Below are 13,387 nucleotides of genomic sequence, written 5' to 3'. Positions count from 1 at the left end.
TTAAAGGACGAATCCTTAATCGCTGACTGTAATCATAACGTAAAATACTATCTTTAATTTTGTCTGGCCTTTCGTATACAACTAGCCTGATAACGTTCTAGCAATGGGGTAACCAATAGGAGACTTTCCAACGCTAGGTGGCAGCAGACATACCGGGTAAATTTCCATTGTTTACGTAGTTCTGAACATGCGCATAATTCTGAGAACAATGGATTTACCCGGTAAGTCTGCTGCCCTCTATCGTCCCAGAAAGTCTCCCATTGACTCCACAAAATGTGTCTATTATACTACAAAAGTTATATTTTGGCAATGACGTTCGTCAGAGCACTAATAGAGGGGACAAAAAAGTAACCGCCCCCAGTGGGAATGACCCACTCGTCAGCAGTACGGAGCTGTATGGTGCCATCTTCCGTAGGTACGTCGAACACCCGTGGCTTTCTGACTCCGGTGTCTGAATCATTCCCAGCTTGACCGATGACCATATCGTGGCCACCACCGTCGTGTGGGTTGGTATCACTGTTAGCCCAGTGAGTGATGAGGAACTCGAACTGTTTGTCGATGTTCGCTTGGTACGCAACAAACATCAAGCCACGGTCTTTTCCATCGTCGACCATGACATCCTCGATCGGATCGCCATATTCAATCCCGCGGCGGATCACTACGTGTTTCAAAGTATCCAAGCTGCTGCCGATATCAGTGCCGGCGTCACGGGGCTGAACCTTTCGCAGGTGGGATGCCAAGGGACACACCATCCCCGGGACGTCGGGCTTACCCAGAGGGAACTTGTCTGTCTGGCCGTCTGGCTTGCATTTGAAGGGGGCCTGGTCGGACACGTATTGAAAGGCGTTGTTGGCGAGACGGTCAGAACCCAATTCAGGATTATCTTTATGTGGTTTACGAATGATTGGTGTTCCTGTAATGATTAAGTAACATGTGAAAGAAATTTGCCTTCAATTTATTGTCCTCTAGGCCCCTAGGTTGATTCTTTTTCCTTTTGTTTTTGACGAATTTAGCTCTGACAATCGACATCAAAGTGTAGTCAATCAGTATAGGCAAACAATAATATAAGGATTGTTTCCTAAAACTGTCTTCACTTTTGGTTTGAAGCATAATTTTTCCAAGCTTCAAAAGTACTCACAACGACACTGCGGCAGTGTAATGCTCAACTGTTTGCATACATTGTGTGACATTTACTTTTGAATTTGAATATCTGATTTTAAAAACTAAAGCAACTACTTTTGCTAGTTTCGCTGTTCCGAAGTTTGTCTCAATTTGACAACAAAAAGCACAGTCACGTTACATACGCTTCAAGAGGTAACTGCGCTCTAAGAGGAAACATCCACATGTTACAATATTGCCTTTGTTTTGACAACCATGCAAAATCAAAGGCAAATTACACAGAAGGTAGAAGGTCACATTGCGTGACCTTCAAATCTGCGCAATTTGGGAATATTTTAACTGAATGCTGTACATTTTTTTCCACTCGGTTACGCGTTCAAATAATCCCATGACAAAAAGGTGAATTTTCTAATTGTCACTTGAACATCATAATTATGATGAATATGATATGAGAATATTTCGTTGTTTAAGGAAAAAAAAACTGTAAGGTTATTCACCTGACTGCCATCTGGAAATTACTTTGGCACCCATGTGTTCCTTTGTAAAACCGGTCATGCCAGGCTGCTTGGAAATCTTATCTGCACTGTCTTTCATGAATTTCCAGAATTTTGGAACATCTTGCTTCAGACGTCGGTAGACCAGGTAGGTTCCATTCTTGGCCCATTCCGGTCCAATGAAGGAAGCTAAACGTTGAATGCGAGAACAGATGTTTGGCAATGGTAATATATGTATTTTTGTTGCCGAACACTATGACTGTGATAATTTTTATTGTATTTTGAGGTTCGGAATTTTCAAAGTCTCCAACTCACTCGCGTTTCAGACTCAACGCACGGTCTGGAGGCATGGGCGGCGATCCCGGGGGACGGGGGGGGGGGGGGGGGGGGGGAGTCCCCCTCTTAAATATTAATTTGTTTTTTGTGAGGGGGGACGGTAATGCCAATGTCTCTGGAATAATTATCATATTTTCTTTATTTCACGCTACAGACGCTCAATTTTAGCTTATTTAGGCTTATCTGCTTGTTAAAATCTTCCCTTTCCCCATACGCTCGACACAATTTTTGCCTAAAATGTATTTAATTACTTTTTTAGAGTTATAAATATGTACTTTTGGCGGTTTATAATTTCTGGGGTGTTTTTGGGAGTGGGGAAAGGTCAGTCAGGGGGATCTAGGGGGGCGTGGGGGCGCACGCCCCCCGTTTTTCCTCGAGAAAAAAATGAAATATAAGATAAAGATGTTTGTTTCCTGATTTGGGTAAAATATGCTGTAGATAACAGGAAAATGCACCCAGACCCCTCTTGCAAGGTGGGCGGACACGCCTTCAGCGTAGGCGCAACAAGTTGTCTTTACTATTTGCTGCTTGGCACATTCCACGCCCCCCCTTTTCGAAAATCCTGGATCCGCCCCTGTCAGTAATGGGGAGAGGTAAAGGTCAGGGGTCAGGTCAGACAAAACTGACTCTCCCCGCATCCCACAGGCCCGTAGGCTGGGGGGGGGGTGCGAACGCATCCCCCGCGGGGCCAATAAGTTCCGCCAAGTTTGCCATAATGTCCCTTTTCCGCGCTCCAAATCGCCCGGTGGGTCCAATCGGACCAATTGAATTACCAATTGATTTCCAATTGGTTATTGAATTGGTTCGAAATGATAAATGAATTGGTTCCAATTGGTAAATGAATTGGTCGTTTTCAGTAGGGATGTACTCAGGACAAACGCAATTAAGTAGCGTGTGGTGTGACACTCGCCACTACACTTTATAGGCATAACTTCGACATTTTGTTTGACATCTTTGTATAATAGGAAATTTGATTTTAAAAAGTACAATGTTATGTATGAGCTCTATGTCTTTGGATGAATAGTCTCGATTTGCAAGCACTTACTTTCCCCAGGCTGGCTGGGGTCTGCCGCATCCCCCGTGGTGTTTTGGTACTGTTTAGGAAGCCCAAGGATGACCTCACCCGGCCATACGAGCAGCTGTCCAGGCAGGCCATACAGGTCCTTTCTCGTGTCAGTATCGTGAAGGAATCTCGGTGTGATGTACATCTGTGTGTCCGTACCCTGCTCCGTATACGTCCCCCTACAAAACAAGGAAACAGTAACCGCGCAAAGCATTATACATAACGTTAACACCTTTCACAGCCGAGCAAAAAACAACAACAAATTGTTATATCATATCATGCCAAAGTTACAATGTATACCCTGTGCAAAGTGCATACAATTTCCCCATGGAGGTCATTCGTGGATACAAAAAAAAATCAAGCTGCCGCACGTTTGAGTTCCATAGTCTACGTAAATTATTGTTACCTGAGCCCCATGTTACTGATGCCGTCAAGGAATCCGAAGTGTTCATGTCCATAGAGGTCATGCCGTCGTTTGCCGTACTCCTGGTAGGTAATCGTGGCAGGGTTACCGAGGGTTGCAAGCCCACTTTGCAAACGGTCGATCTCTTCCTGGATTAGGCAAGTACGGTCAGACGCTATCTGTGGAGACAACAAAAATACGTTAGGTGTCACTTGTACCAGGTCATCTTTGCAATCAAATTGCTAAATTTGCGTGGCCATTTACAACTTTGAAATCTTAAGAATCTGTATTGGAGAGGATGGAATTTTTTAAAACGTCACCTGGAAATCAATTAAATGTTGAGACATTGTTTTGGCAAATATGTATCCATGCTACTGGATAGTTTGAACAACATGGGATATAAGATGATATGAGATGAAGACAATGTCTTTTTTTGTTGTTGTCTATTGGACATGGATACTATGTTGAGCCATTATGGGGGAGGGTGGGGGGGGGGGGGGGGCGGTTGTAGCCCATCTTCCCATTCAATCACTGTCACCCGTAGGGACGTTCGATCAAAAACAAGGCCTGCAAAAACAAGTGTGCAAAATTATCATCACAAATTTAAAGCCATAGCAAACTTAAAAGTATGAACGAAAACAAAAATGTTATTACACGAAACACAACTGTTTATTACCTGGATGAGGATATGCGGGTTTGTGCCTTTACCAACAACCCAGTTTGTATTTGCTCCTTCCCCTGTGGATTAAAAAATCAAGCAATAAAAAACAGTTCCATGTGGCTCTAGCCGCCGTCTGACTTCCTTCCATGTTATTTAATCGGGCTGTTCCGTACAAGAAAAGCAGCCTGTTGTTTTTGTTTGTGTTTTATTTCATAAAGTCGTCACTTTGTTGAATCGTCGTAAAAGGCAAGTGATTTTAATCGGGAAATAACTGTGGATTTATGATAAAAATCGAGGTATAGGGTCAGCCTCACTTCACAATCGTGACGTCATAACGTATTAACACACAGCGGCGGCGATCTCTTTGTGGGAGGGGGGGGGGTTAGGGGGGCGAGTCAGTTTAATCTGACCTGACCCCTGACCTACACCCATCCCCATTACTGACCCCCCCGCCCCACAAAAGTAATCAACTGCCTAAAAGATATATTTAAAACAAATAGATATGTTTTCAATATATTTCACGCGGAAATTGTTTCATTCACACAATTTACAGTTTTACGGAGTGTATAAGCCTAAATAGGCTCAAATTTAGTACATGAATTTAAATTAACACCAAATTACATTCAAAACTTTTTTTAAGAGGGACGACAAAAGGTTGGGGGGTGGCATTGCCATTGCCGTCCCCCATGACAAATATTGTGAGGAGGGGGTATGTCCCCCCGTCCCCCCGGGATCGCCGCGCCTGTTAACACAACATTGTGGATCGATGAAGGATGACATAAACGCCACAGCTTGTTCTTCAGACAACATGGCATATTAACAGTTTATTATAAGTGTCTATACCTTATTATAATGTTACTGCAAATCTCAACAGAAAAATAACATTTTGTTCGTTTATGATTCTGCCATTTGATATTCAATGATGGGTCCGTTATTCTCATTAAGGTTTTATATTTGTCGTACATAAGAAAAACGGCTTTCTATAGTGGGTCAAACATAGCGGTTTCATACCTGACAGTGGATCTTGCAAAATAGGTGAACGATATGGCAGACCTATCTTGAAGGCTACGTGGGTACTCTGGTAGAATGTCTTGACTTCGGCGACTGGAGCTAACTTCAGCAGAGCGTCATAGGAGAATGAGACATTGAAACAAACCTCGGCCACTGTCATCGGCTTGATACCACCTCGAATCTCGCGCATCATCCGGAACATGTCACGGAACTGAATGACATCTCTGGCGGTGGTGACGTATGGAATGACGTAATCAGTGAGCCATTTCTTGGTGTTGGTGGCTGCAGTGGTGTCGTCTGCTATGTCAATGGCCAGAATAGCAAGATGAGGTTTGTTGAAGCCAAGGAAAGCATCTCCTTGGATGTCATCAACATCCACCTCCGGCTCGTTGTACTGCCATTGTGTCTTAGGTGGAATAGTTTGAGCCAAGCGCCGGGCCGCAACTAGTGGCTGCTTCTTAAGGAGAAAGGGTCTCTTCGCCATATCTGTACAAATGAATTATACGTAAGAAATATGGGACCATGTCCGTATCTCTAACAAAGAAACAAAGAAACAAAGAAACAAAGAAACAAAGAAACAAAGAAACACTTCACTTTTCAGATGAAACTTTATTCAAATCAAATCAAATCAATATACCCAGTAAAATATGACAATCATCTGAAAATTAACAATAAGAAAACAGCAACTGTATCATAACAATAAAGCAATTAATCAAATGTTACAATAAATTGAACAAGTAGAAAGTAACTACAAATAATAACCAAAAACTTTAGAGAAAAACACAAAGCGAACCTACCCTTAAGCGACCCCTTCGCAGAGCGGAAAGAACGCACAAAGGGCAAAAAAAAAACATGTAAAAAAGGGAACATCTTTAAAACAACCAGGTAAGTTTGTCACCAGTAAGATCGAAGAGGGTGGAATTATGGTCCCATCTCTGGCGAAACAGGTGGCAGTTGTTCTGGGAGAGGAAGAAGTGATATTTCACAAGGATTTTGCATTGTTAGCGATGGCGTCACACCACGAGAGGGTAATTAAAGGATAATCGTGAATAAAAAAAATAAACTGTAGCTTTGAAACTAATTATCAAATAGTTAAACAGGTGAACGACTTCCTTCGCTCGCCTCCTAGCATGCGAGAGCAAAGACCAGTATATGTCAAAGTTGAAGTTGAGTGCTAGTTGAATAGCGGAACACCGGATGAAGGCCCAGTAAACAGAACACCAAAAAAGAACTAGTTTCGATTGGTTATTTATAAGTTATTTTTAGGTGTGGTGTTTTTTTTCTTCCAATTCATCACGTTATAAACATGTGATTTCTATTGGTTTTTTTTTTAAACTTGTTTTGACGTTCTTATCACACTTAAAAACCTCATATTAATCACGTGAATACGGTAACATGGTTTTCGTACGTAAGAGTGACTAGTGCAAATGACGTTATAAAGACTAATTATTCACCTGACCAAATGACGTGTTTTCAACTCGTAATTATTTAGTGTTGAAACTTGGGGGTTGTTTCGTTTCTCAAACACCAATATTAATAGTATTAAAAGTACCATTAAGCCATCGATGATGACTACGTTATTGTCACTGAATATTAACTTAGTCATCTTACTGCTCTAAATAACGTGATTATTTGGTGCTGACAATATTTGATTGTTTCGTTTTTTTAACACTATTATTTTTGGTTTTACAGTAACCACCAATCCACTGGTGGAGATCACGTAATTGTAACAAAAAATCACTACATAATATGTTACTGCTCTAAATAACGTGAATATTTGGTAAAATCTTTTTCTTTTTAAAATGCTAATATTTCTAGGATTAAAAGTACATTAAGCTACCGGTGACAATCACGTTATCGTCACTGAATAATCACTTAGTCATCTTACTAGTGTAAATAACGTTTTTATTTGGTGCTTTCAATCAGTGTTTTTTTGGTTTTTACACCACTAATATTTCTATTTTTATAGTTATCATCGATGCACCGATAAAAATCACATAACTGTCACTCAATAATCACCAACATAATCTTACAGCTCTAAATAACGTGATTATTTCGTGCTTACAATATTGGATTTGTTAATTTTTTTTACAATATTATTTCTGGTTTTGCATTTACCATCAATCCACTGGTGAAGATCACGTAATTGTAACTAAATTACGCATGTCTTACTGCTCTAAATAACGTGATTATTTTGTATTTTCAATAGGTGATTCTTTTCTTTTTAAAATACTTATATTTCTAGTATTAAAAGTATCATAAAGCCACCAATGAACGTCACGTTATTGTCACTAAATAATCACTTTATCATCTTACTGATCTAAATAACGTGATTATTTGGTGCCTGAAATATTTGATTTTTTTCGTTTTTTGAACACTACTATTTCTGATTTTACAGTAGCCATCAATCAACTGGTGAAGATCACGTAATTATGAGAAAAAAAATCACGACATATCTTGCTGCTCTAAATAACGTCATTATTTGGTATTTTCAAGTAGGTGATTCTAACACCTTCATAAACAATTGCAAAATTTCACATTTGGTCAATAAGTATACATTTGATGTCTTCGTTTTTAAGTTTTGTGTCGTAATCAATAAAAATGCAAAACATTACCTATGATAATCAACTTCTTTGTTGGAGAACCTCTATTCCAACTGTTGAAGCATTAAATCATTGTTATTGTTTATTTGATGTTTTTAGAAGGTACACATTTTAAATAAATCACACTTGGTTAGTAAAGGTGTAACAACATTTCTTTACAATGCTTGTTAACAACACTTTTCTCACTTGAAGCTATAGACAATTGCAATATGATTGAATAATTTCTTCAATACAACTTAAATTAAAGAGGCAGTACACGATTTAAAGTATGTACACATATAAATCAGGGGTATACGAATCCATCCCTTAAGAATCTGCAGGCAAAGACAAATCTACCCAATCAGCAGGGTTAGACTTGTCTACCCCTTTAGGTCTACGGAGATAGACTAGTCTACCTGCATGGCTAGACTAGTCCACCCCCTTTAGAATCTGCAGGGATAGACTAGTCTACCCCTTTAGAATCTGCAGGGGTAGACTAGTCTACCCCTTTAGAATCTGCAGGGATAGACAAATCTACCCATTTAGTATCTGCAGGGGTAGACTAGTCTTCCCCCTTTAAAACCTGACGAACAAACGAAAGGACGGACGGGCGGGCGGTCGGGCGGGCGGGCGGCGAATACTATTTTTCTAAACGACTTTACATAGTCGGATCTGTGCGCATGCGTAGTACGTTTGCCTTTCCCATTATATTTACAGGATATGTATATAATGTCATGAAAACCACTTTCGGTCGAGACGACTCGGTGGCCTAGTGGTTAAGGTGTACGTTTCACAAGCGAGAGGCCCTAGATTCGAGTCTCCGTTATACCATTTTTTTTTGTAACACCTTATTTTTTTCAGACTCTTGTTTCCTCAAAATTGATTTAAAGTGTTTGTTTATTTTTTCCTTTACGTTTCTGGTTTTAGAGGATTTTTTTAAAGGCAAAAAGGCAAAAAAGGTTGGAGAACCAGTTTGTGCAATGTCGTTTAGAAGAAAAAAAAATCGCGGGCGGGCGGACGGGCGGACGGGCGGACGGGCGTTTTTTTTGTTCGCTTCGCGCCAGCGGGAGAAATGCTGACTGCGTACCAAGTGATTTGATCGTTTGAAGATCAGTTTGTGTTGAAAGTTCTGACAGTAAGGACCGGAGTTGAAGTAAAATTGTAGTTTTCCTGTACATCCAGTCTCAAGTTTTCCTTGTTTGCGTTTTGCAACAAATTCAGAAACATACCTATAGGCCGTTCGCTACATTATTTAAAAGACGCGTTAAAAAGGGAACGGCACTGTTTCTGTATATATTAGGTTGGCATCTGGGCATCGATTATTATTCGAGTTGAGGTTATTTTGATCTTTGAGGGGGAAACCACTTTCTGTACTACATTTTAGGCGCAGCATGGTAAATGCAAGTTGGGGGAGTTTTAAGAAACAACAACTTAATTGATAAAGTGCATTGCTGCTGAGATCAACAGAAGGAATAACGCGGAGAGCTTTATGTTGAATTTTGTGACAGCATTTTGTTAGTCATGTTTCCCCTTTTTGTCACTTAAAAACAGCCCCTTCTTCTCACAGCGGCCTGACTTGTTCTCCCACTCGTTAAATGGTTTAAATAATAGTCCAGGTACGTCCGGCAAACGTTGACATCAGCTAGATGTTTCTGCTGATATTAATGGAAACAATTGGTTTTAGGCATTACCACAGTGTTTCGGAAGTGTTTTTTCCTCTGGTACACGGGCCCAGCTACCTCGTCTGCTGTGATTGCTTTCCCGGCTGGTATTTAGTCTTCTCATTATATTTGTGTACTTCTTTCTTCTTGTAAAGTGGAATTATTTTCTCAATTGATATTGTTACCTTTTTACCTTATTTGGGCTGATACGGGTTTTTAAGCAAATTGTTGGCACAATATGGCATCTGCAAGTTGGGGGAGTTTTAGGAAATAACCTGATTGAAGGGCATTGCTGCTCAACAGATGGATTATTGCGGAGAGCTTTTGGTTGAATTTTGTGGCTATTATGTTGGTCATGTCCCCCCTTTTTGTCATCATAAGATCTGCCCCTTCTCCTCCCAGCGGCCTCACTCGTAACCCATTAATTTTGTTCCCTCCTATAATAATAATAATAACTGCATTTAGCGCTTCTACAGAGCTCTATAACGTGATTTACATCCATACACACTAAATTGGTCAATAGCCCAAGCGGCAGCAACATTGGGTGCACATAGGGCGTATTACCCTTACAGGTACCCATTAACTCCTGGGTGGAGAGAAGCAATCGTAGTTGAGTGCCTTGTTCAAGGACACAGGCGTCGAATCTGCATAGCCAGGATTCGAAACCACATGTAAAAGACCAACCTCCGCAATTGAGTCGAACACCTTTAGGCCATGACACTCTACCTATGCATGGGCCACACCAGCCATGCACTAACGGAACAAAGCCCAAGTGGTCTTTGGTGGGTGGGTCATGGACGTTCAACCAGATGTCTCCGGTAAAATACATGAACAAGTAGGTTGACGACAGTGCGTCGGACGTGTTTTTTCTTGTGGTACACGGGCCCAGCTTCCTCGATATTATTCTGGCCCACTGTGCGACCCACAGGCCTTGAGATTTTTGAAAATGTAAACAAGCAGCAGACGCCCTGCTATACAAAGAGTAAGCGACTTCGACAACTTTGAAACCGTGATCTCTGGATATGAAAATCGAAACGTCGTCGGCGTACGCGCTGACAGCAAGGAAATCGTGGCTACCTGGCAACAAAAGGCCGTTTTTCTGAGTATTGCATCTGAGCGCGTGGAGGAAAGGCTCGATCGCAATACAGTACAACAGATCGGAGAGGGGGCAGCCCTGATGAATTCCCTTAGCAAAGGGAAAGGGAGCCGTCAGAGAGCCACAAACTTGGAGGAGGCTCTCGGTGTCACTATACATGAGTCTCACATAGGAGATGAACCGGTCCCCCAAACCCATAGCTTTCATAGTACGAAATAGATATTCTTGGTCAATGTTTGTTTTTTGATCAAGATTAAGCACAGCCAAAGGAATGTCGGATAAGAACGATATTGTCATAAATGGAGCGGCCCGGAACAGTGTAACTCTGGTCCGAGTGGACAACTGTTCCGATGACACTCTTTAGTCGATTGGCGAGCACTTTAGCAAAAGATTTATAGTCGATGTTGAGTAAAGAGACTGGGCGCCATTTGGCAACATCAAGGAGGTCTTCCTTCTGTGGGAGTTAAGTAATGATAGCTCGCCTACAAGAAGGCAACAATTGCGATTGTTATACCAAGGTAATAGATTGTGCGTTTTTATTGGTCGAGAGTCGATGACGTGGAGTGATACAAAAACGCATGAACACCGGCGCGACGGGCTCAGGGTAATGTGACATTAACCCCTAGGGAAAGATTGCATTGATCGTGCCCACCGTTGGTCGCTTGCACCGCCTTGTACAATATAAGAAATAGCCCCGGTTATGAGGTTACTGGCGACTGCGCGTTTAAAGAAGTGCGTGGCGTATGCCCAAACACTACGTGATATGCGCGCACGCAGTGTGAACACAGACCGTACCAGCGCGTCATTATTGAAATGATCGGTAATTTAATATTATACACATAATGAATGTTTATGAGTGCAATGGTGCGAATATGTTCATGAGTTGAAAGATGGAATGTTCTATTCAACGAGGCGGAGCCGAGTTGAATGGACCATTCCAGCTTTCAACGAATGAACATATTCGCACCATTGCACGAATGAAAAACATTCATTATTTGTTTTATATAACATCCAAGTAGATCTTTGTCATTTTGATTGAAAGATACAACTTTCAAAACAAACAATTTCAACTGTAGAAGCCGAATGCTAGTAATTTTACTATGCCTTCTTGCAGTAACACCTGCTGCGTTACCAAAGACACGCGCACGCAGTGATGTTTTTACTCAGCTTTTTCGTTCCATCCGAAAAGTACCATTGCACGCTGCCAGCGTGCAATGGTACTTTTCGGATGGAACGAAAAAGCACGGTGAGTGACTCAGCGTGCAATGGTACTTTTATTTGCTATCACGTGACGGACAATCCTCCAATCAAATGGCAAGGATCTGCTTGGGTGTTATATAAAGCTCTATGGTTCATACATACCATAGAGCTATATATATTGACTAGAGCGCTAACACCCCAATGTACACGCACTAAGGTTTTGAAGCCGTGTGGGCGCATCCATGTTTATGTACAAACCAATACAACATGTTGAAATTTTGTACGGCAATTGTACGGCTATTTGCATGATAGTGCGTTTGGTCTTTTCTATGTGTCATCGAACCAAAAAATGCATCAATGTGAACGCACAATCGGCTGATGAGCGTACAAACTGCGAGCGTCATGTGCGTCATGTTTAAAAGGCGCGTATACTTTTTTTAGTACGTCGATTTACGGTTTTCGTAGTGCGGACGTACGCGAATGGGCAGTCGCGTACGTAAGCGCACACGCCGAATGTAAAAAAATCGCGGCAATGTGTGTTCTTCAAAATTAAAATCATTCCGTAGTCAAGCAACACATCAAACATGTCTGCGCCCAGGGTGGCTTCAAAACGCAGAGCAAGTTAGCGCTCTAGTCAATATATATAGCTCTATGATACGTACCGACAAAATAAATAAATAGCCTAACTGGAACGAAACTTAATACTGTTTGTTTTCCTCTAAACTCTGGCAATCTATTACCGTGTTATAACAAAATAATTGTTGCACGCTGTGATGGGGTTCATGGGTTTTGTACACCCTCGGGGGCAAATGGCATCCGAGGCGAAGCCGAGGGTGCCATTTGCCCCGAGGGTGTACAAAACACCATGGGCCCGGGCCCCATCACAGCGTGCAACAATTTGTATACTGAATGGGGAAGTTAAAAACTGACAATAGGTCGTTTCCAAATGTTGGCCGAAAAGCCGGATAGAATTCTGACGTCATCCCATCTAGACCAGGGGATTTTTTATTATTATTGAGCTGCCGAACTACTCATAATATGTAGACTAAGACCGATTATAACATTACTATCAATAAGAATAATCTTGTTTATACATTAGTTTGGACGTGCATATTAATTACCATTATTCAAATCATGTTGGGTCACGTACGTTAAATGTTATATATTGACATTATACAGTACAGTGAGAGGAAGCCATGAGGTCGTGTACTTGGTTAACACAATTCAAATGTTGCCACTTAGTTTCCATTGGTGCGGTGCAATCTCCCTGTTAACCATGCGCGCCCTTCTTTCCGCCACGCTAGACCCAACCCTTGACTCATTCGAAAGTGTTAACAAGACTCACCTGTGCTGGTGGTGATGGTCTCACGGAGTAAAGACCACGCGCTATATGTACAGCTAAGTGTTTAGAAAACTCTCTGACACCGTTCACGTTGCACTCATCCGGGAATGACCACGAATCATAACACCTCACACACATTTGCGATTGGTTGAGAGAATGGTTGAGAGCTTGTGGCGCGATATGTGCTATTTATACTGTTCACTGTCCGCGCCCGTGGAAAGACTATGCGCCTAACAAAAAGAATCGAAGCAACGTAAACAACGAACAAGGAAAGGGTCCATAGCAACCCTAGTACCCAGGCGTTTGGTACGTATTGCTTAAAGGGTATAACTGTGGTGAATCTCAGTGAAATACCTTGTGTTATTTTAGATGTGTTCTTCTAGTTAATGAAGAATAGAACGTGCATTTTGTGTTTGAGC

At 41.5% G+C, this 13,387-nt stretch overlaps 1 protein-coding gene across 1 annotated transcript; it reads right to left on the bottom strand.

The window, feature by feature from the left end:
* Window positions 1-236: 236 nt before the first annotated feature.
* LOC117289442 (peroxidase 2-like) lies at window positions 237-13,106 on the bottom strand. Its single transcript, XM_033770573.1, has 7 exons — window positions 12,972-13,106; window positions 5,088-5,573; window positions 4,092-4,153; window positions 3,419-3,594; window positions 2,995-3,191; window positions 1,617-1,802; window positions 237-913 (listed from the first exon to the last, which is right to left on the bottom strand). Exons 2-7 carry the CDS (start codon window positions 5,569-5,571, stop codon window positions 297-299), a joined length of 1,722 nt encoding a protein of 573 aa, XP_033626464.1. The 5' UTR covers window positions 5,572-5,573; window positions 12,972-13,106; the 3' UTR covers window positions 237-296.
* Window positions 13,107-13,387: the final 281 nt, after the last annotated feature.

Source organism: Asterias rubens, chromosome 4 (assembly GCF_902459465.1).
Source record: "Asterias rubens chromosome 4, eAstRub1.3, whole genome shotgun sequence".
NCBI lineage: Eukaryota > Metazoa > Echinodermata > Asteroidea > Forcipulatida > Asteriidae > Asterias > Asterias rubens.
The sequence above is the reverse complement of the archived record's forward strand: the minus strand, read 5'-3'. Positions and strand labels throughout refer to the sequence as shown.

What these genes read in the sequence shown, in the direction of transcription:
- LOC117289442 (XM_033770573.1), bottom strand. Translation starts at nt 5,571, where the DNA reads ATGGCGAAGAGACCCTTTCTCCTTAAGAAGCAGCCACTAGTTGCGGCC. An exon ending in ATCAGTAACATGGGGCTCAG is followed by an intron (nt 3,192 to 3,418) that starts GTAACAATAATT and finishes CTTGTTTTGTAG; the next exon opens with GGGGACGTATACGGAGCAGG. An exon ending in CCCCAGCCAGCCTGGGGAAA is followed by an intron (nt 1,803 to 2,994) that starts GTAAGTGCTTGC and finishes TTCAACGTTTAG; the next exon opens with CTTCCTTCATTGGACCGGAA.